General features: G+C 44.1%; 1 protein-coding gene across 1 annotated transcript in view; it reads right to left on the reverse strand.

The window, feature by feature from the left end:
• Nucleotides 1–15,111, reverse strand: part of mob2a (MOB kinase activator 2a) — an 88,701-nt gene extending 73,590 nt beyond the window's left edge. The window contains exon 1 of the mRNA XM_035790675.2: nucleotides 14,581–15,111. Coding sequence (XP_035646568.1) covers nucleotides 14,581–14,597 — 17 coding nt within the window. The 5' untranslated portion in view covers nucleotides 14,598–15,111. The remainder of the gene's footprint in view (nucleotides 1–14,580) is intronic.
• Between the last annotated feature and the right edge of the window lie 7,114 nt (nucleotides 15,112–22,225).

The raw sequence follows: 22,225 nt of genomic DNA on the forward strand, positions 1-22,225 counted from the left end.
CAACCTTATGTCAGTCGTGGCTGAGTGGGCGGGTCGGCCTTAGGATTAGGATGAGCGGGCAGGGACTTGTTCTAGCCTAGTGGTGTTGGGTTGGCATCGCACTCAGCATGTGCTGCCCTTAGGCCTTTTAAAGTATAACCCCCCCCAACCCCAGGTCAGACTACACTCACCGCAAAAGGGGTTCAAAATGCACATACAGCAAACAGGACTGAAGAACACAACTAAAACACTGATACAGAGAGAGTTGCAGTATAAGCGAACCAATAGCCCATAGTACCAGCACACACACACACACACACACACACACACACACACACACACACACACACACACACACACACACACACACACACACACACACACACACACACACACACACACACACACACACACACACACACACACACACACACACACTAAAAGCTAAGAGAGCACAGCCATTCTGGTATCATTTTCATCACCTGGCCTCACCCTGTCTGAGCGGGAAAGGGAAAGGTCTCAAGCTCAAGACCACAGAGAGAGTGTAGAGTGTGTGTGTGCGCGTCTCTGCTTGGCGAATTTACCTCAGAGAAGGGCCCAATAGAATCTTACGGTTTTCTATGCAGCTACACATCAGACACAGTATCTAGGCCTGGGGTCACATGGGTCAACGCTTTATTCATATTCCTTCTTCGGTTTCTGCTACAACAAACACACCTCTGTGCAAAATGACTAGCCGTAGCTTAGCCCAATGAGTCCCAACGTGGTGCCCCCACGTGATTCAGGACTTCTAACCTCTTAAAACACTGCGTGTTTGAGCTACAGACTCCCGGGTTGTGCCGTTGGATTCGTCCGTTTCATTCGCAAACCATTAGTCCGTGTGATTAACGGGGGGATGAGTTGGAGCGGCGTTGGCGAGACCAGGGCGGATCCTGAAGGGGCCCCGGGGCCGAGTCCAAACGGTTTGAGCTAGAAACTATTAAAAGCCACCTGTGAAAAGCTGAGGCTCTCAAGGACACACGTGTGACATGTGTCGCTCTACGGCGTAGCGACACAAGAGTCGTTAGAATGTACGGGGTTCTTCGACAGATCATAGGGAATCCCAGGACTATAGCGTCTAAAATAAGCTCACCTAGCTGCCGTCAAACTCCAAACAGTTGGATATTCATTTCCCACAAAGCAAACTATTTCTGTACTTACACCGTGCAGATCAATTCATTTTTAAGCTGTTTTTTTTGTGGCTTTGAAGGAAAGGCTGCCCATCAGCCTCTGCTGTGGCACGCAGACTGGCCTGTTCTTTTCGTGCCATCACTGGTGTCAGATTCCCTTAAGTGATGCCTCACTCACGAGGGAAAATACATGCAACGTCTCAATGTCCCAAAACGACAACAGGACTAATGAATAACCACGTTGTCTTCAGCAGAACCAAGTCAAAGCCACTAGACTGATATGCTATTTAATGAAGTGGCTGAACATGAGGGGGAGAGGAGAGCTGGCAGAGAAGGGCATGCGTGCCCATTTCCAGTCTTCCCAAATGAGACCATTCCCCTCTTCATCTCCTTCCTTGTTAACCCCAGCCCTGCTAGCTAGCCCCTAGTTGCCCATGGCTAACCCCAGCTATGCCAGCTAACCCCAGCTATGCTAGCTAACCCCTAGTTGCCACTGGCTAACCCCAGCTATGCTAGCTAACCCCTAGTTGCCCCTGGCTAACCCCAGCTATGCTAGCTAACCCCTAGTTGCCCCTGGCTAACCCCAGCTATGCTAGCTAACCCATAGTTGCCCCTGGCTAACCCCTAGTTGCCCTTGGCTAACCCCAGCTATGCTAGCTAACCTATAGTTGCCCCTGGCTAACCCCTAGTTGCCCCTGGCTAACCCCAGCTATGCTAGCTAACCCATAGTTGCCCCTGGCTAACCCCTAGTTGCCCCTGGCTAACCCCAGCTATGCTAGCTAACCCATAGTTGCCCCTGGCTAACCCCTAGTTGCCCCTGGCTAACCCCAGCTATGCTAGCTAACCCCTAGTTGCTCCTGGCTAACCCCAGCTATGCTAGCTAGCCTCGAGTTGCTATGCGGACATGTTAGCGCCTGTTCACCTTGGCTTGATATGGCTGGGTTGGCCTGTTTTGCCCTGTGTTCTCAGTCCTCTACTCAGCAAGCCTGAGAAGCCCAGCATCGACAGAAGCCAAGCACGCACATGTCTCCACACATCAGTGTTCTAACAGAGAGAGAGAGCGAGAAAGCAAGAGCGGAGGGAGAGAGGGGAGAACAAGCGCGATGAATAAAGAGGGTGACTGAGGGCCGTTTCAGGATAAACATGCGTCTGTTCTGAGCAGCCCTTAGAGCACAGTTTCCCTAAATGAACCAAACACTACAGACCAGGCAGGGCCTTCCCCCTGGACACTCACCAACTGCCCGCATAGCATTTCCCCAGAGATTCCAAAGACAACGTTGAAGTGCGGGGCAAGAGGGAGCTGCCTCGTTCAAATAGAGAGCATTCTACTGAGAGCACGAACGGTCTATGTAGACCAAGTCAACAGCGCTCCCTCTTAGACAGGCACAGACCTGTATTTGTGTGTATGGTGTTCCTGTGCGTCTTGAAGGTTGTAAATGCTCCTTTCTAGACAGGTCTTACGGTAAGCAGTGTTCTAGAGCCTCAGATCAATTCTAATATCTCCATAACTGACTTAAAACAGGGGTTTTCCCAGTGGGGTCCGTGGACAGATTTGAAATGAATATGGCAAGTAACAGATGAAACCTGTTCTGGACAAGAGATCTGTGGAATAAGTTGAAGGTGCAATGCACTGTAATAATATCAATCCTTTTTTTTTAACCTTAGAGATGCACAACATTGGCCTGTGAGGCTCACAGGGATATTGGTATACACAGTACTCCCACAATACAACATATTTTCTTGTATTGCCCAAAAATGTTGTTTTGAGCATAAATGCACTGTAATTTCAGCTTTAAAAACTGCACAAATGTTCTCTGCCCCATGGTAAAATGTGTAGAATTGCAAGAAATTACAGTGCCTTCAGAAAGTATTCATACAGAATTCAAAATAGATTCAATTGATTTTTTCCCTCCCCCAACTACACACAAAACCCCATAATGACAAAGTGCAAATGTTTTTAGAAATGTAATTGAAAATGCAACAAAGATATCGAATTTACATAATTATTCACACCCACGAGTGAACTTCCCAGTCCTTTCAAGCACACCCATAACATGATGCAGTCACCACTATGTTTGAAAATATGGCAAGTCCCGTTGTACTCAGGAATGTATTGGATTTGCCCCAAAAATAAAACACTTTGTATTCAGGACAAAAATTGCTTTGCCACATTTTTTGCTGTATTACTTTTGTGACAGGATGCATGTTTTGGAATAAAAATTATTCTGTACAGGCTTCCTTCTTTTCACTCTGTCATTTAGGTAACTATTGTGGAGTGACTAAAATATGTATCCATCCTCAGTTTTGTCCTATCACAGCCATTAAACTCTGTAACTGTTTTAACTTCACTATTGGCTTTATGCTGAAATCCCTGAGCGGTTTCCTTCCTCTCTGGCAACTGAGTTAGGAAGGACGCCTGTATTGAAATGTCTGCTTCTTTTTTTATTGCCCTTCTTCGCAAGGCATTGGAAAAACTCCCTGGTCTGTGGTTGAATTTCACTGCTCAACTGAGGGACCCTACAGATAATTACCTGTGTGGGGGTACAGAGACAAAGTAGTCATTAAAACAATTGCGTTAAACACTATTATTGCAAACAGAGTGAGTCCATGCAACTTAAGCGCCTTGATAAGCGAATTATTACTCCTGAACTTACTTAGGCTTGCCATAACAAAGGGGTTCAAATACTTATTGACTCAAGACATTTCAGCAAAATGTTCTCTCGGATGCCAAGAGCGGGACCTTTAAAACCATTATTTGGCAGGGGCCGAGACTGGATTAGTCCGGGCCATGCACTGCAGAAACTGCTTGTACGCAATTTTTTTCAATGGCACTCTAAAGTAGGAGTTGTGTTCTGATATTATTAGGGTGGTGCCTGATGAATTTGATATCACAAAAGGGGTCCCAATGCAAAAAAAGGTTTGGGAACCCCTGACTTAAGACATCGGACACCACCATAGACAAGGGCCTGGTGAGTAGGAGCCATAGCATAGTAGAACAAGCCTAGTAAAGTTATTTTTTTTTAAAGGGTAAAAGAACATTGTGGAAACAGAGAGAGTGTGGTAGAAAGGTAGTCGACTCAAATCTGGGCAAAGCAATGTTCTGTTAGTCCCTGCTACAGGCAGCCAGGAGAGTGCAGCGACAGCGAGACCAACAAAATATCCTATGTATCAATTCCACCATAACGGAATTACGCCAAGACTAACCTGAGTTGTATGGTGTTACATTTTGAAAGCAATGGGTTTGTTTGCCAGACATAAAAAAAATTAAACATTTAAACAGAGTCTCAGCGTAACTCCGTTATCATGGAATTGCCCTTATCTAGCTCTAGCCTATATCTTCAACTCTACCCAGGAATGGGGGGGGGGGATCATTGCAATTTTAATTCCAGTCAATTTATAAAAGTAAACCATATTCCAATTCGAAACGTTACTCATTTAAAAGCATTGAGGAAAATTGGAATTTCAGCATTCTTCCTGAATTGACAGGAATGAAAATGGAATTGCCCCCAACCCTGGCTCTAGCAAAGGAAACTCAATTACCTGGTCTAACACAGTGCCACTGCATAAAGAACGACTGTTATTTGATTTTCTTGGGACTATTTTTGGGAGTCAAGGAGGCCGATATTCAATATCATTAAATTTGAACATTTTGATTTCCCAGAGACAGCCATGTATACAGTAACTGAATCTATTTTAAAATGAATTAATTAGACTTTGTTTTTACCAAATTACATACTATACATGGTAATATTTCTGGGGGAATGTTACATTTCTTAATAAACTGGGTGAAGGTGCAGGACACTAACCCGTAGCTAGCAAGCTACCGGTATATTGTTTTGTAACGTGCTGTAGCATGAGTAGGTAGCTAACAAGATGCAGTCCAGCCAGAGGTTCCTCGTCGACTTGCAACAGTTTGACACAAGAGGCAAGTGTGCTCACTCTACACAGGGGATATCGGCTGTGCCGATAGTCAAGGAAAGGCAAAAAGACCATCAGCCAGACCGATTTTCAGCCGTTCTCTACCACGGAGATTGTGTGTGTGTGTGTGCGTGCTTACAGACTAACCCTACCTGGTTGATCCTGCCAGTAGCATATGCTTGTTTCAAAGATTATGCCATGCAAGTCTAAGTACACACGGCCGGTACAGGGAAACTACAAATGGCTCATTAAATCATTAACTCGTGCTGCAGGCTTTGGAGTCTGACAGACAGGCCGGACTGCAACGACCTGAGCGACCGGACTGGAGAGGAGCTCAGGTGGACACGGACTGATATGCAAACGACTGCCTCTGGATGCAGTTACAGATCGCTGTGTTGTCGTGGAGGCGTCGGTCACCCACGACACAACATCACATCCTACATCCAGGACCACACTCCTCCGGTCTTATCAGACAGACATGCAGCTACTGCAAAACTGGACTGGCCCTGAGGCTGCAGGCAAAACTCGCTGATCTGGACGGTGCTGACCACTCAGTCTCCCATTCCATGTGCCAGAATGCTGCCGTTGGCGGGGACATTCTCAATTTTTACTGGTAAGGCGAGGCTGCGAGTTCTACCAACAAAATAGAACCTAGCACTCTGGTACCCTGCAAACCATGACCCATTGTGCGTTCTACATGAGTCAAATGTAATGGAGTCCATTGTCCATGTTGTGAATGGCTGCTGTTCATACAAGGATATGTACATTGCTAGATATGACCGCCGTGTTGACCTGACAGCCAGCGAGCTGAGATTCGTGGTCTCACCAACAGCACACATGCATGAAAATTACTGTGTAAGGGGAAGCTGGTTTGATGTTATGTTTCCTGTGTGCCGACTACGGCAGATATTGTTGTTGTGGGGGGGGGTGCTTATTTTGGAAGTGGCCTTCTCATTGGACGGCTACATGGAGCAGGCCTTTGCAGAGAAGCTGCTTAAAATACCAGCCCCTCGTGGCAAGCTGGGACAGCCTAGGGTGTAGGTGAATGCTGGTGGCGCTGATATTCGGCAGTCTCGGCCACGTTCACAGGCTTGCAGCGCGTGGCCTCCAGATTGCGGGCCCTGATAAAAACTAGGACAAAGCAGTTGGCGAGGTACTGCTCTGATTCAGCCGTCGTTGGCAGCTGTACCCTTGAGTGCCATGCATACAGGGACCTTTGAAATATTTAAATATTTTTGTCAATTTGATTGGTGGATTCAAATAAAGTTTTTTTTAAAGTGTGTGTGTGTGTGTGTGTGTGTGTGTGTGTGTGTGTGTGTGTGTGTGTGTGTGTGTTGGGTTGAGATGAGGAAATGGCCACTAACAAGCAAATGACAGCTACTATGAAATGTACCAGCACATGTATTTACAGTGTGAGTCGAAGGTAGAAAGGAGTAGCACTACTCAGACACACACAAATAAAATAACACACATATTAGTATAGGCCATTGCCTACTCATGGTTTATAACAACACACAATGCAGTCACCCACACACACACATGGCTGTGTGTGACTATGGCGTGACACACAGTAAATAGCCATGACCGTCCCTGTGTGTGATGCGAGTTCATATCTAGCTCTGTGAATCTCCCCTCCAGCCATCTCCGCTGCCCATTTTAATGATGCAGTAACACCATATCAACAAGCGTTGGCTTTTTTCAGCCACCAGCCCTGTTTCAGAGGGAAGTGGACTGCGGTGGTCGAAGCGTTGCCCATGTGGGTGCTGCATTTCAGTAGTGGGCGACCCAGCCTACCCTACAGAGGAAGTGCTCTGAACATCGAATTTGACGAGGTGCCCCGATGAAGAGCTCTGTGGCCCGTTTGTCAGACGGCCTGGCTGTACCGTCTTGGCTCCCTCCGATCGAACATACGACTCGTTCGAACTACCTAGCACCCGAAAGCGGTGAAAGATCGCCCATGAACTGCAAGACCCCTAAAATTGTTTTGTTAATTTGTTTCGAATTTAAAAAAGAGACTGACATTGTACTTGTATTTTATGTAGCGCTTTTCATTACATCTAAAATTATTACTTCATTACTTCATTGGCCATCATTGGAAAATAAGAATTTGTTCTTAACCGACAATAAATATTGCTCAGGCCAGGAAATACAGCCTAGGCTCATTACCGGTATAGGCTTAAGATGGCCCGTTTTAATAGTTGTCATGGCAGCCTTGTCCAATCCTTTGCATATACCATGTATGCTAGCTAGTCTATTTGTTTCCTTCGCTATATAGCCAGGCCTAGCCTATCGTACTAGCCAAGTGCTAATGTTACGACTTCCGTTTGTATATAGTCTGCTATGTTCATTGCCCTTATGTTCTTGGTGTAACCCGTTAGCCTACGCTAACGCCTTGAGGCGTTCGGCATGCTTCCCAGGTGAAAGTGTCTGGAAGAGTTTGTGCATTATTATGGTGACATTTTGTGACATTTTTGTTCGTTTTGGACTTCAGTGAGGGTTCTGGCACACACACACACGCGCAAATTTTATTTGGGAGGCAAACTTTAGTCGATAGCCAAAGTCTACGACCCTTCGTCTGTGATTAGTCGACAGTAGGGATTCTTCAATAAAGTATTTGTCGTCATTGAACAAGAGACGACTCGTTTTAATGCAATTTTGTTATTGAGAAATACTGCACCAAACCACTTAAGTTAGATGTAAAATTGTGCGACTAAGATCTCCTTGGCAAAAATGTCCAAATTAATGACAGATTTCTTGAGTTATAGTAGCTTCATTCTGGTATTTTGAGGGAGTGTATACTGGCTATGGTGTCTCAAAACAGACAAACAGTACTATCGCCACTTTTTTCTAGTTTTTCAAGTGAATGTCTTTTAAGGGAGTATGCAAACACACTCGTTCGGTTCGCCTAGCCATTATGGATGCTTCCATTTCCTTGCTACTACATTAGCTGCTGCAATGTATAGGCTCAACTGCTATTCCCCTGTCATTAGCCTGCACGTGTTCAATGCTTAAACCATCGTTAGCTTAGCACTGTTACATATTCTTGTTTTCATCTTGTAGGTAACCATTTTTACTCATCCCCTCCTGCTAAATTGGTGTGTGTGTGTCTTAATTAACTGTGTGCAATAAAGTGTGTTCACTCATTACCACGCCTTCGAACAGAGGGTGCCGGCCCGACTTTCAGAGACCACCACCAGTCGGTGACGCTCTTGTTCATCAACAGTCTCCCATGTTCGTCTGAGCAGGCTGACATGTAGCCTGTGTCCTATCCACCACCCGCATTCAAATACAGCCATTGTTAAGGTCATGCACTCTAAAGCCAACACCACTTTGCCTAGCAGTTGTAATCTCTCTCTCCATCGTGTATTACCCATCCATCATTGAAAAGCAGGAGGGATTAAACATCTGTAGCGCCCGGCTGTTTCCGCCCAGCAGGAAAAGACATGTCGGCATTGCTGTGCAGCTCCACTGTCATTTAACGTCCTATTGAACCCTCAGCAATGAGTTCACCTGGCTCCAAAAGGGGTACATTTGATCATGTGACCAACACACACAAAGGCTGCAACACACCGAAACCCCAATCGTCTGCCAACGTTGTGAAGGTCTTGACAACAAGCTGTTGCACACTAGTAGTAGAAAGGGAAGGGAATAGGGGATACCTAGTCAGTTGCACAAATTGGCGCCCGGGAGCAGTTGTTGTTGGGGGTTATACTGCCTTGCTCAAGGGCAGAACAACAGATGTTTACCTTGTCGGCTCCTACACGCCAGGCTACCTGCTGCACCCAGATTGACACACACCAGGGCTCCAGGACAGGTAAGAACATTTGTTGGACAAGTAGAATATCATTATAAATTGTCAGAAAGGAAATGTAAAAAAAAAAAAAATGTAATAACACAAAAATGTAAAATAGCAAGCAATCATAATTGATTATAATAATAATAATATTTGATCATAATTGTGTCAAAGTGAGCATTCTCCACGCGTTAACGATGCTCCAAGGCCTGGGACATCTAAGACTATACCAGCTACAGTGCGCATATTTCTCCTGTTTGTAAAGTTGTACAAATTATTTAAAATCCAACCAGAAAACTTGCTTCTGTGCACTGAAATAAACTACCCACTGTCATTCTTGGTGAGTGTTGACATTTATAAGCGGAAGTGATTTTCTAAACACCAAAAGTTGAAATCAGGCTAGCGAATATCAACTCTGTATCACCCAGAGGCATGACCTCTGCGTGATAGATTGTTTACTGTGTTGCTAGGCAACACAATGGCAGAGAGTAGGCCACTCTTAGAAATAGAATGGGCTTGGAAGCTCTAACCCTGGCAATTTGACTGGTAAACTCATGGGTACACTCGTAATGGCTGACTGTGATGCAATCCATGGTATTTTGAAATGTTCCATCAACTGATGCTGGATTGCCATGGTACTGTACAATGCTCACTCAAATGAGGCTCACTCAAATGAGGCCAACTGATGTGGCTCATGCCATGGAATGTATTTTTTGTAATGTCAGTCGAGTTGATTCTTCAATCTGTGCTGTGATTTGTTGAGTACACTTCCTGCTTTTTACTTCCTGGCATGGGCATACTCAAAATGTCTGCCAGTCTACCGATTATGCCACCATTGACTTGAATGGAGAGACCCTTTCTATTCATTATATTTCTATGGGGCAACTGCTACAGTCAGCAGCACAGCAGGAGAGAGAAAATGAGTCTTCATTTTGCAATTTGAACAGTTAAACTGTGCCCATGGTCATTTTCTTGACCCAAAAAAACATTACCAAAAATTCTATGATCGTCACAGCCCTAGTGAAACATGAAAATGATGGCCTTACAAGATTATAGATAAACAGGTCTTAGTTAGCTAGCTACTTTGCTTTGAAGTGCCTACCTTAAGCAATTTGATGATTAATTGAACAAGCTATACCCACCCTGCATCCCACTCCTGGCTTGCCTCTTAAGTTAAGCAGGCTTGGTCCTGGTCGGTCCCTGGATGGGCGACCAGATGCTGCTGTAAGTGGTGTTGGATGGCCAGTAGGCCAGTAAAAAAAAAAAAACATCCCAGGGCAGTGATTGGGGACATTGCCCTGTGTAGGGTGCAGTCTTCCGGCTGGGACGTTAAATGGGTGTCTTTAGTGGTCACTAAAGATCCCATGGTACTTATTGTAAGAGTAGGGGTGTTAACCCCAGTGTCCTGGCTAAATTCCCAATCTGGCCCTCATACCATAATGGCCACCTAATCGTCAAAGCTTCAAATTGGCTCATTCATCCCTGTAACTATTGCCTGGGCTGTTTCCTTAAATAAAAATGTGTTCTTAGTCAACTTACCTGGTCAAATAAAGGGTTAAATAAAATAAGTCAAGGGGTATGAACCCTTTCTGAAGCCACTTTATGTTGACAGTATAAAGACTGTAGATGGTAATTGTCAAACACGACTGACGTTAAGCCTATATTCATGTAATTCAAGTTTGGCTACATTTTCTGGCGCCTCAATCATTTCAGCATTTGTTTGGACAGGAGTCTGTACCCAGTATGTATAATCACCTACATTTTGACATTAATGCTTTTTTATGTACGTACATGAAAAATGTATTTAAATATTGTTATTATTGTTGCTTCGCACGATGTATGGATGTCTCTACCTTCTTGCCCATTGTGCTGTTGTCAGTGCCCAATAATGTTTGTACCATGTTTTGTGCTGCTACCATGTTGTGCTGTTGCCATGTTGTGTTGCTGTCATGTGTTGCTGCCAGGCTGTGCTGTCGTCATAGGTCTCTCTTTACGTAGTGTTGGGGCGTCTCCCTTGTCGTGATGTGTGTTTTGTCCTAGATTTGTAACCCCAGCTTCCGTCCCCGCATGAAGCCTTTTGCCTTTTGGTAGGCCGTCATTGTAAATAAGAATTTGTTCTTAACTGACTTGCCTTGTTAATAAAAGGGTAAATAAAATACATTAGGACAAGCATTAATTTTGAGGCCTGCATCAGCAACTCATCTCTATCCATCGTTTCCCTTCCTCCACCAGTCATGGTCCTGTCAACCTTCTCTTCATCATGTGATCCCTCCCCCATCATGCATTCCCTTTTCACCCTCTTCTTCCCTCCACCAGTCTCTCTGGGCACCTCCCTCCATCCCATCGTTCCCTGCATCATTAAGATTTTCATCCCTGTATCATAACTCCAAGAGCAGCACCCATAGCGCCCCCTCTCCTTCACTCCATCGCTCCTCCATCTGTCTGTGAGTCCTTCTCGCCTTCCTTCCTTCTCTCCCTTATCAGTTAGGGACATATTGCCCCGTCGCCATCTATTCCTCTTTCCCTCCCTCTATCCATCAGTCCTGGTCCTATCGTCTTCTCCATGTCACCCCCCCATTCATTGTGGCTGCGTCATCCTTCACCCTGCATCGTCTGTATTCAGAGTGATTACACGCTTCGTTACCTCATTCAAGACTCCACTCTCAGGAGTGACGCACTCTGGATAAGGGCAAAGACGCTTTGCATGCATTCATGTCTTGCACAAACACCAGCTGCAATAGCTCAGCATTCAACGACATAGTACCCTCCAAGCCCATCATTAAGCTTGGGGCCCAGAGTCTGAACCACACACTGTGCAACTGGGTCCTGGACTTCTTGATCCTCAACACAGGGGACCCACAAGGGTGCGTGCTCAGCCCCCTCCTGTACGCTCTGTTCACCCATGACTGCGTGGCCACGCACGCCTCCAACTCAATCATCAAGTTTGCAGACAACACATCAGTAGTAGGCCTGATTACCAACAGTGACAAAACAGCCTACAGGGAGGAGGTGAGGGCCCTGGGAGGGTGGTGCCAGGAAAATAACCTCTTACTCAGCGTTAACAAAACAAAAGAGCTGATTGCAGACTTCATGATACAGCAGAGAGAGCGAGCAAATTGCAGTGAGAGAGAAGCATAGGGGGTGAGAGATATACATATTTTTCCAAGAAAAAAAAATACATGAGTCATCACCACCACATCAACAAGACGACGAATGTCAGATAAAAAAAAAACAAGTAGTTGAAGCCGGTGTCTGGTTCATATTTTGGCCGGGATTCCAATGGGGCGGTGACTGCCTTGTTGTTGTTGTTATCTCTCAGCCAGAATGTCAAAAGGAGGTGAACCACCCAAACAGCAGGCCTCCACCCCTTCCTCTGCCCTCACACTGACTGAGTGACTGGGCTAGGGCGGCACACCTTTCAGTGGGGACTCCTGCCTTGACACTGCCGGGGCAGACAAAGGAAGTGTTCTGACCCTGTGCTGTGTTCTAGATCCTGCCTGGGAAATGATATCAGTGGTGGCCCAGGACCACAAGACAGGCAGACAGTGAGACAAGCCGTGTGTCTGTAGGAAGACGGAGCACTGATCTCTTCATAACCTCACTCACAAATAACAGAGAGATGGACAGACTAGCTCTTTCAAATGTACTTCGATATGCCGTGGGACAATACATAGACCTCTTCTACACAGAATGAAGCTGCGACAGATTAAAATAATACCAGAAAAAACAGGAGGGTTAACATGATAAAAAACACACAGCAAGTGACTGGCAGTTAGGCTAAGAGTTCAATGAGAGGTTGATAATCCACGCAAACTGATGCACTCCTTGAGTGAGCTCACAAAAACAGGCAAATGCGTTTGTCTGATAATCACGTGCATATATTCTGAGTTTATCACACCATTGCAAAGTTGTCAATTACATTTTCATGACTCTCCTCTTTGCGGGCAAATATGAATCAGACTCTGCCCTTGCCTGATTCACCAGGGTTTGCATTGTAAATATTGTGTGACTTAGTCAGGAAACAAAATCTGTAGTCAAGAAACAAATAAGGCCAATGGATCGTTCCACCTCAAAAAGCACAAGAAAGAGGACTGACCACCAGCCATTTCAAATTTTTCTGAAATCATTTGTTGTTAGAAAAATAAGATTATCATTCCATGGAATCCTCACACCCTATGCCAATCCCACATCAACAACGAGGAACTGTGGCTGGGAGTACTGTTTCTTCATCCTATGTAATGTATTCTCAATGAACTTGGTGATGTTTTTTCCCCCTGTTCAGAGAAATTAGTATATGTTTCAGTCAGGCCTGTCATCATTTTTTTTTTATCCAACATTACTTTACTCGCATTAAAAGGTTGAATGGAAACCTCGTTATTGAAGTTATTATGTCCCCCCTGGCCACTGTTTCAAATGCTACCTTTTTAATGCGTGTCGCAAATCCAAAGCAAGTCCATGGTACATATATTAGCATTTTCACACTTCATGTGGCATTTCATTTAAATAATGTTTCCCCAATGCTTATCTTATGTGTTTCCAATTCCAGAAACGATTTCAGAACAATCTGAGGTGGTATCATGGCTTGCTGAAATTACATGGAACGACCCCAATGGGAGAACACACTTGTCTTGCAATGTCTCACTTCATGATGGAAAGACCGGACTGGGCATGGAAGTATAACGCATCCACAATCTCTCCCTCCCTACCCCTACAGATGATACATGAGCAGTGGACCTGTCAAAAAACCAAGCCATAAACTGAGCTACAACTCTACAATTCATTATCAAACAAGCTACAAGATATGCAAGACCCCTCTTCAGAGCTGGAACTCTAAAAGGCGGAAGTGGCACCCAGAAAATAAAGTGACAGGTCAGCGTCGCCTTCGCAACGAGGTGTCAATTCCCACGATGACGTCGCCACACACCTGGCTTGCCTTTAGTTACAGCACAATTGACCGAAACAAACGGCACCGTCGTGATAAACCTCTGGAATGTAATTTGCTCAACCAAAATATGTTACATTGTAGCAACGACGTGTACTTTAGACTCGTACCTAAAAAGGTAACAAAATCCGCACAAGTCACCGTGCCTGTGTTGCCGCCAGCTAGCCCTCTAAGCTACCGCTAACTTGTTACCTAACTAGCCAATTTACAGCGAAGACGAAGTCAACGTAGTAAGCAAAAAAAAAACCTAGCTGGCTAAGTAGTTCGCTTGTTTTCCATGTTGAAATCTGATCGAGACGTTGGCCAAACAATGCACCTTGCGAAGGGAAATGACGTTACACCGAACACCGCTAGTCCGGTAAATCTAGCTACCTGGAAACTAGATATCTAACTAGTTATAGTTCGCAAACGTGAGTGTAGCCTGCGTGACGGGCTTCTATAGAAATACATTTTCACGTCCTAAATCTTCCTGGCCACTTGCTGTGCAACGTCAGGCCCACACTGCACCGGATGCTCAAAATAGAGTCTCGCCGGTTAATGTTACCGTGTTGGGCAAAAAAAATAGAACATGCCATGATGATATCTACAGTAACGTTACTTCGGTAGCTAGACATCCAGGGGAAAGGGGAGTCATTACCACCATAATAGTATTATGTATCGTGCATTTTCTGATTAGTAAAAGAGCTAAACATCGTTTGTTTTGTACCTGTCAAATATTACCGGCCACAAAAGAGATTAGTAACTGGTGCTGTCAACGAGAAAGAGGTAGCTGTACTCACCCCATTAACCAATCCATGATGTTTGTAACTAGGGTAGGGATAAATCCGCCAAGGCTGCTGGAGGCGACCCCCTACTTTATTCGGGCACCCCTCGCTTCCCCGCCTGTCCCCGACTCTTCGTGGATCGGTTTCTCCCTGTGCCTAATTCGGTGGTCAAATGTCAAACACGTATCGCTGGTGTCCTTGTTTTGAACCTGTGCCTAGATAACTACAAGAACATGAACAGTTAGCTGCCTAGTCGGAGCCCCGGTGCTGCGCTGGGTGAGAGGAGCGCAGCATTGAGTGACTTTGAGCTCGGAGAAGAGCGGGCAAAAGTCTCGGTCCAATTTCCAGTCAGCGAGGTATCCTACTGGGGCTTCGCTTTACGTCCGCTGGCGTGTCGAATGTCCTTCGCAGACTGCAGGACCGAATGAATCGAGTCTTGCGATGCCACTAGTCTTGCTAGCAACACTCTGTCATGAATCCTTGTACTGTATTAGCTCTGGAGCTCAAACCGCTAGCAATCTTCAGCTGCTGCGAACGAAATCCGGAAGTAAACACAGATCCGACCATAGAGATAGATAGAGGACTCTAGTGCCCAAAAGCAGTTTTAGAATGTTTTTTTTTTTAACTAGGCAAGTCAGTTAATAATAAATTCTTATTTACAATGACTGAGAATGAGCAGAGCAATTCAGGAATTTCACACTTCGTCAGCTGGGTGGGAATGCCAATGGGTTACAGAAGGATCACATAATTGCATCCACATCATCAGGAGGGATCAGCCAATGAATTATACTTGTGAGTAAACATTCCATAACGCCAAATGGCAGTAAATTGTAAACCTTGGCTTAATGCCTGTTCAATCAGCACACTCCGGGTGGCAGTTTGCACCCTTTCAGTTTGTTTACCAACCATAGAAGTATCAGAAGAAGAAATTTGACTTCTTCAAAATGTAGAGGGACTCAATGGCGCTGCCCATGCTCTCACAGATGTCAAAGTGGGACAGATACAATGTTGTGTCCTCTAACTATCTCTATGGGTCCAACCGAGCCCCTTCCTCGTGCATCTGCGTGGTGTTACGGTCACACGCAGAGATTTGGAAATCAATGGGCTTTGTAGTTCTAAGAAGACCCATTTTCCTTCAACTTGCTTCCATAGACTTAGATAGAAGACACATCTTTGTATCTGTCCCATTATGGAGGCTGTGAGATGACGAGGAGCGCCATACGTTTAGAGACAGAAGAGGAAGCGAGACATCCCACTCACAAATGTTTCTGTTTCAATGGAAGTCCATGAACTAAGGAGGCCAGACCCAGCTACGATCACATGTCTAATGGTAAACGGCCTGAGTGAACTATCTTAATTTATCCACCATCTTTGATATGGTATGAGAGTACCCATGTCAAATCAACGGAATTCAGTGTGCGCCCAGTGGGTAGTTACCGTTGCAAGTCCCATACTGTTTTTGAATGGGCTTTAAGTTTATATAATCCCATTTATGGAAACACAGTCATATAGGATATATTTACAATTATATTCATTTGTGTATTGATTTGCTCATACCCAATGCATTTAATCAAAATACTTGACGAATTAGAAAAGTGTCAATGGAGCTACAACTCCTGCCACCTTGATGCATGCCGTAGCGTGCCTGCTTGAGCTGAGGACTTACAGGACGTTAAGAACCCGTTAGTTACAGGCCTTTTTATATTAGATTGAATGTTGCCAGCAAGTACTTGTTGAAAATGCAAAAAAAAAAAAGAAGTTTATTCCGTGGTCATGGTGTCAAAAATTAGACATACAGCTGGTGGGAGGCGTATAACGTGAATGCCTAGCAACCCAAAGTCTGCATGTTCCCATCTCATCACGGACAACTTTATAATTGTAGCTAATTAGCAACTACTTACTAGCTACTTTGCAACGACTTAGCTAACCATAACCTTAACCACCTAGCTAACATTAGCATTAGCCACCTAGACAACAAGAAATTGGAATTCGTAACATATCATATGTTTTTCAAATTCATATGTTGTAAGAATTACAATTCATAACATATTACCTGTTAGTTATTTAGCAGACACTCTTATTCAGAGCGACTTACAGGAGTAATTAGGGTTAAGTGCCTTGCTCAAGGGCACATCGATAGACTTTTCACCTAGTCAGCTCAGGGATTCAAAACAGCAACCTTTTGGCTACTGGCCTAACGCTTTTAACCTCTAGGCTACCTGCTGGCCCTATTGTATGAATTGTAATTTGTAACATATCATACGAAATGGATGATGGACATCCACAAATGAATACATACCAAACGAAATGTCAGTGGTGGAAAAAGTACCCAATTGTCATACTTGAGTAAAAGTATAAATACCTTAATAGAAAATGACTCGAGTGTAAGTAAAATACAATTTGAGTAAAAGTCCAAAAGTATTTGATTTTAAATATACTTAACTATCAAAAGTAAATGTAATTACTCAAATAAAAGTATAAATCATTTAAAATTCCTTATATTAAGCAAAACAGATGGCACCATTTTCTTGTTTTTAAAATGTACAGATAGCCAATGTACAACACTCAGCATTATTTACAAATGATGCATTTGTGTTTAGTGAGTCCACCAGACCAGAGACAGTAGGTGTTCTTTTGATAAAGGCATTAATTTGACAATTTTCCTGTCCTGCTAAGCATTCAAAATGTGCTTTTGGTTTTCAGGGAAAATGTTACGAGTAAAAAATACAATATTTTCTTTAGGAATGTAGTAGAGTGAACATAAAAGTTGTCCAAAATATAAATAGTAAAGTAAAGTACAGATACACAAAAAAACAACTTAAGTAGTACTTTAAAGTATTTTTACTTAAGTACTTTACAACACTGCGAAACATAACATATCATACTAATTGGAGTGTCCCAGATTTGAATGTACTATGTTACCTCTACCCCCGAGTCCAGGTTGTACATGACTGTGTTTTCATGAGTTTGATTATGCAAATTTAAAGTCCATTCTTAGCCTACAAAACGAGACAACAGGAAGTACCACTTTCATACAGTAAGGCCATCTACATTTTTAATAAGTAGTCAGTTGTCTTCTTCTACGACTTCTACTGTCACCTGGAGTGTATTATTTGAGCAGGTATAAAGCCAGGATTGGTGATTTACAACCACCTACAGTTATGGAATGTTTGCTCACAAGTATAATTAATTGTCTGATCCCTCCTGAGTATCTGGATGGAATCATTGTGATCCTTCCTTAACACATAGGAAGTCCCACCCAGTTGACTTCTTCAAAATTGTGAAAGTCCTCAATTGTGCCGCCCATGCTAATATCGGCATTTGGGCACTAGAGTTGTCTATCTACATCTATGGCTGCCATCTCAGTTATGCAAAGAGAAACGAATTATTATTTAGTATGACATCATGTAGACATGTGTACTGAATACAGACATCACAATAAATGCAGTTAGTTCGGAAGTAATGCATTATGCATAGAAATATGTGGCAATTGACACTCTGTTGTGATACACAGTGGTGTAAAGTACTTAAGTAAAAATACTTTAAAGTACTACTTAAGTCGTTTTTTGGGGTATCTGTACTTTACTTTACTATTTATATTTTTGACAACTTTTACTTCCTAAAGAAAATAATGTACTTTTTACTCCATACATTTTCCATGACACCCAACAGTACTAATTACATTTCGAATGCTTAGCAGGACACATCCCTGATCATCGCTACTGCCTCTGATCTGGCGGATTCACTAAACACAAATGCTTAATTTGTAAAATATGTCTGAGTGTTGGAGTGTCCCCCTAGCAATCCGTAAAATAATAAAACAAGAAAATTGTGCCGTCTGGTTTGCTTAATATAAGGAATGTGAAATGATTTATACTTTTACTTTTGATACTTAAGTATATTTAAAACCAAATACTTTTAGACTTTTTCTCAAGTAGTATTTTATTGGGTGACTTTCACTTGGGTCAATTTCTGTTAAGGTATCTATACTTTTACGCAAGGATGACAAATGGGTACTTTTTCCACCACTGGTAATACATGTAGATGATACATACACAGCATTGCACTGATGAATACTTGTACTATTGTTAATGAGGTACAGATTAGGTTTGAATCTGTTGTGCACCATACTGTAAGCCTGTGTTAGCCTTTTGAGCTAAAGCCTATAGGCAAGTACTCAGGTCTGCCTTGGACACAGTGTTCTTATGCTCTCTTCTTATATTTGCCACCGTTCTCTTCCCAGCCATGCTCTCTCCATCAGAGGATGAACCATTAATCTGAATCCCCGACAGCCTGGTAGGAGAGGATCAATCTGTACTCTGCTCTGTTGAGATGACTGGTTCTCTCTCGCTCGCTCTCTCTCTCTCTCTCTCTCTCATTAAATTCAAAGGACTTTATTGGCATGGTAAACATATGTTTACATTGCCAAAGCAAGTGAAATGGATAGTAAATATGTCATATTATGTCTATATACTGTGTTGTAACTCTCTCTCTCTCTCTCCGTATGCTACACGGTCCCCAGTTTGTCTGTCCCTCTGCTATGGCTCTCCTGATGTACTGTACTTATCTTTTCCACCGTCAGTCCCTCTCTTCATCTAATTTTTCCTCTCTCTGTCTCCCTCTCGCTGATGTTCTAAAAACCATCACCCCTTATGGTGGCTGTCTCATTGGTATCTGCCCACGCCCCCTTTTTCTCCCCACTCCCTCCATCTCTCCCCCCCTGGATCCTGAGGATTCTATAAATAACAGTTGAACACAGCCAAGTGAGGGAACATTGAGAATAGAAGCCCTGTTAACAGTAGGCAGAGTCAGGAGATTGGCTGACTAACGAGTCACTGCACTGGTGTGCTCCAATCAGCTCTGTGAGAGGCGGAGTCAGTGCGGTGATTGACAGGGTAGCTGATGGCATAGTCTTGGAGTCGGTGCAGTACCACAGCTGACCACTAGAGGGAGCTGTGGGGTGTTTGTTAGTGGCGTGAATGAGGCAGTTACTACTGCAGGGATATGTGTAGATCAATAGAGGTCACCCTTTCCAACAGGTGTGTGCATGTTCCTTAAGTAAGTAGTAGGGGAGCACTTCTGTCTCCTTCACATGCTTTCAAGCATGGCTGATAAGTTAACCCTTTTGTGTGCCTTTCAGTAGTGTCACCCAGTGTTTGTGATATCATGTAGGGTGTTAAAACGGCCAGCTTCAGTCAGCTGATCCTAGCCATCCTTCCTGGTTAGTTCTAGTCAGGCAGCTTAGTCTCCCATTCAGAGAACCCCCACTTTGGTCATTGTCAGCCAATTACTTATCACCACATCTCGTTCAGACTATCATCGGCCTAGATTTCCTGGATTTCAGTTTCAGTTTGTGTTGGCTCCCCCAGCACACCTTGTGTTCAGAAACATGCTTTCCCCCATCCTGATGAGCACCACTACAGTATTCCCTCCTGCTGAAGTTTTCCTCCCGTGGACTGAATCCCTGCCTGTTTGATGTTTAATTCTGCGTGCATCTAAATGTAAGTGCCTTGAGATCTGTGTCATATCATGTGGAGCTAAGTTTTGTGGACTATTGTGTGTAATTACCATGTGTGTTGAGCTCGTTAGATAGCTTGTGCTCCCGCTAGCGCTACCTTTTGCATTTTGCATTGGAATGCATGAGCATTTTAGCACGGCTGTTAGCGATGAACCATTTATTAGCATTGGTCATTTTCTGGTGCTAGGCTATTTTCTATTCTATATTTATCGCTCATGCTCATTGTATTTAAATTACGTATACATTTCAACATTCCTGTAATGTTTATTTGAGCACATTTGCCTGAGTTTCATGTGTACAAGTCCACTAGGCTGTTTCATCTATTGCCATTTGACTAGGCTTTAGGCTTTCTGTGGTGTATAGCCCTTGCTGTTATGGATGACATAGCTTGTACAGCCATGTTATTCATTTTATACCAGTGCTATAGCCTAATTCTCCTTTCAGAAACATAGTTAATGTCCGTTCTCACTGGACATGGTTCTCAGTTATCTGAACCATGAGTGGTCAGTTGTGTGTGTGAATGTGGACATCTTCTTCCATTAAACTTCCCTTAACCTGGACATCCGCCTCTTCCTTGTTCTGACCAGAAATTCTGTAGTGGTTGCTATTGGCCTTAAGCCAGCACCTAAGGTCTATTCTCACATTCATGGTCCTTAGATTCTCTACAACTATTTTTCATGGTCTTTCGAGCCAGATCCAGTAACTGCTACAGCCCAAGGATAACAGAGATGATCCTCCACAAGACGTGGTCCATCTGCGGCAACCAGCTCACCTGCCACAATAACTCAATAATTATGTCAGTTCACCAGCTTCCCCTTCAACGACTTATCACCGGTTCAAGTCACCACCCAGGCTGACCAGCAGAATAGAGGACAGAGCCTAAGCCTTTTCATCAGTTGCTAATTCACCGGGTTCCCACCCCAGGCTAATCTCAAACAGAGATTGCCAAGATCAGCATCGAACCTCGACCAGAGAACACCGGGATCAGTGTCGACCTGAGCATGGACCGCCAGTGACAACCGGAGAGGTCTCACTGTTTACACAGCCAGCGTGACAAGATCGATGAGCTCATTGAAGCAGTCAGCTAGTACTTACCTGATGGACACTGCCAGTTGTCACCTGACCGTCTCGGCCAGTCCTTCAACGGTTCTCTCCTCTTACAACTGAAAGGCGTCTTAGAGGGGGAGTACAGGGACCTCTGTCACTAAGCTGCCAAAGAAGTCGATGGCATTATTTCAGAGATTGTCATGCAACAGATACTACATCAGAAGCACCAGAATGAGGTACTGAAGATGGACCACAGGAAGTTTGAGGTGGAGCACGCCCGCAGGACTGGAAAACCCACCACCAGGTAACAGGCCCGATAGTAGTCAAGTTCCTGAGGCTCAAGGACAAGGTAGCTGTTCTGGGAAGAGCCAAGAACTTGAGAGGAGCGTACATGTATATCTTCATCAACGAGGACTATCCGGAAGCGGTGCGCCAGAAGAGGAAAGAACTGATCCCAGCCATGAAAGCTGTCAGAGCGCGTGGGGACATTGCTTACATCCGCTATGACAGGCTCATTGTCCACTCTCCCTCCCAAAAGCCTGGAAGGGATGAGAGAGCCAAGCCTATGGGTTTGCAGCTTTAACCCATCAGCATGCACACACACACTTACACGCACCAACTGATTAATGGACTGCTGAATGTATATTTTTTTGCTCTTGCTTTGTTTCCATATTATATCTGTCTCTGATAAGCTACCCAGGAAAGGGCTGAAAATAGCCCATATTAATATACTGTACGTAGCTTTAGAAATAAGGTTAATGAAATCAATAAGTTGCTAACATCATATAACATTAATATATTAGTCATTTCTGAGACGGAAGCTACGCTGTTACACCAGGAAGTTTGTCATTATTGTGGAAAAATGGTTATCAATCAATAATGACAAACTTCCTGGTGTAACAGTATAGCTGCCGTCCCTCTCTTCGCCCCTACCTAAGCTCGAACCAGGGACCCTCTGCACACACCTACAACTGCCTCCCACGAAGCACTGTTACCCAACACTCCACAAAAGCCGCGGCCCTTGCAGAGCAAGGGGAATAACTACTTTAAGGTCTCAGAGCGAGTGACGTCACCGATTGAAACGCTATTAGCGCA

Source organism: Oncorhynchus keta, chromosome 17 (genome assembly GCF_023373465.1).
Source record: "Oncorhynchus keta strain PuntledgeMale-10-30-2019 chromosome 17, Oket_V2, whole genome shotgun sequence".
NCBI lineage: Eukaryota > Metazoa > Chordata > Actinopteri > Salmoniformes > Salmonidae > Oncorhynchus > Oncorhynchus keta.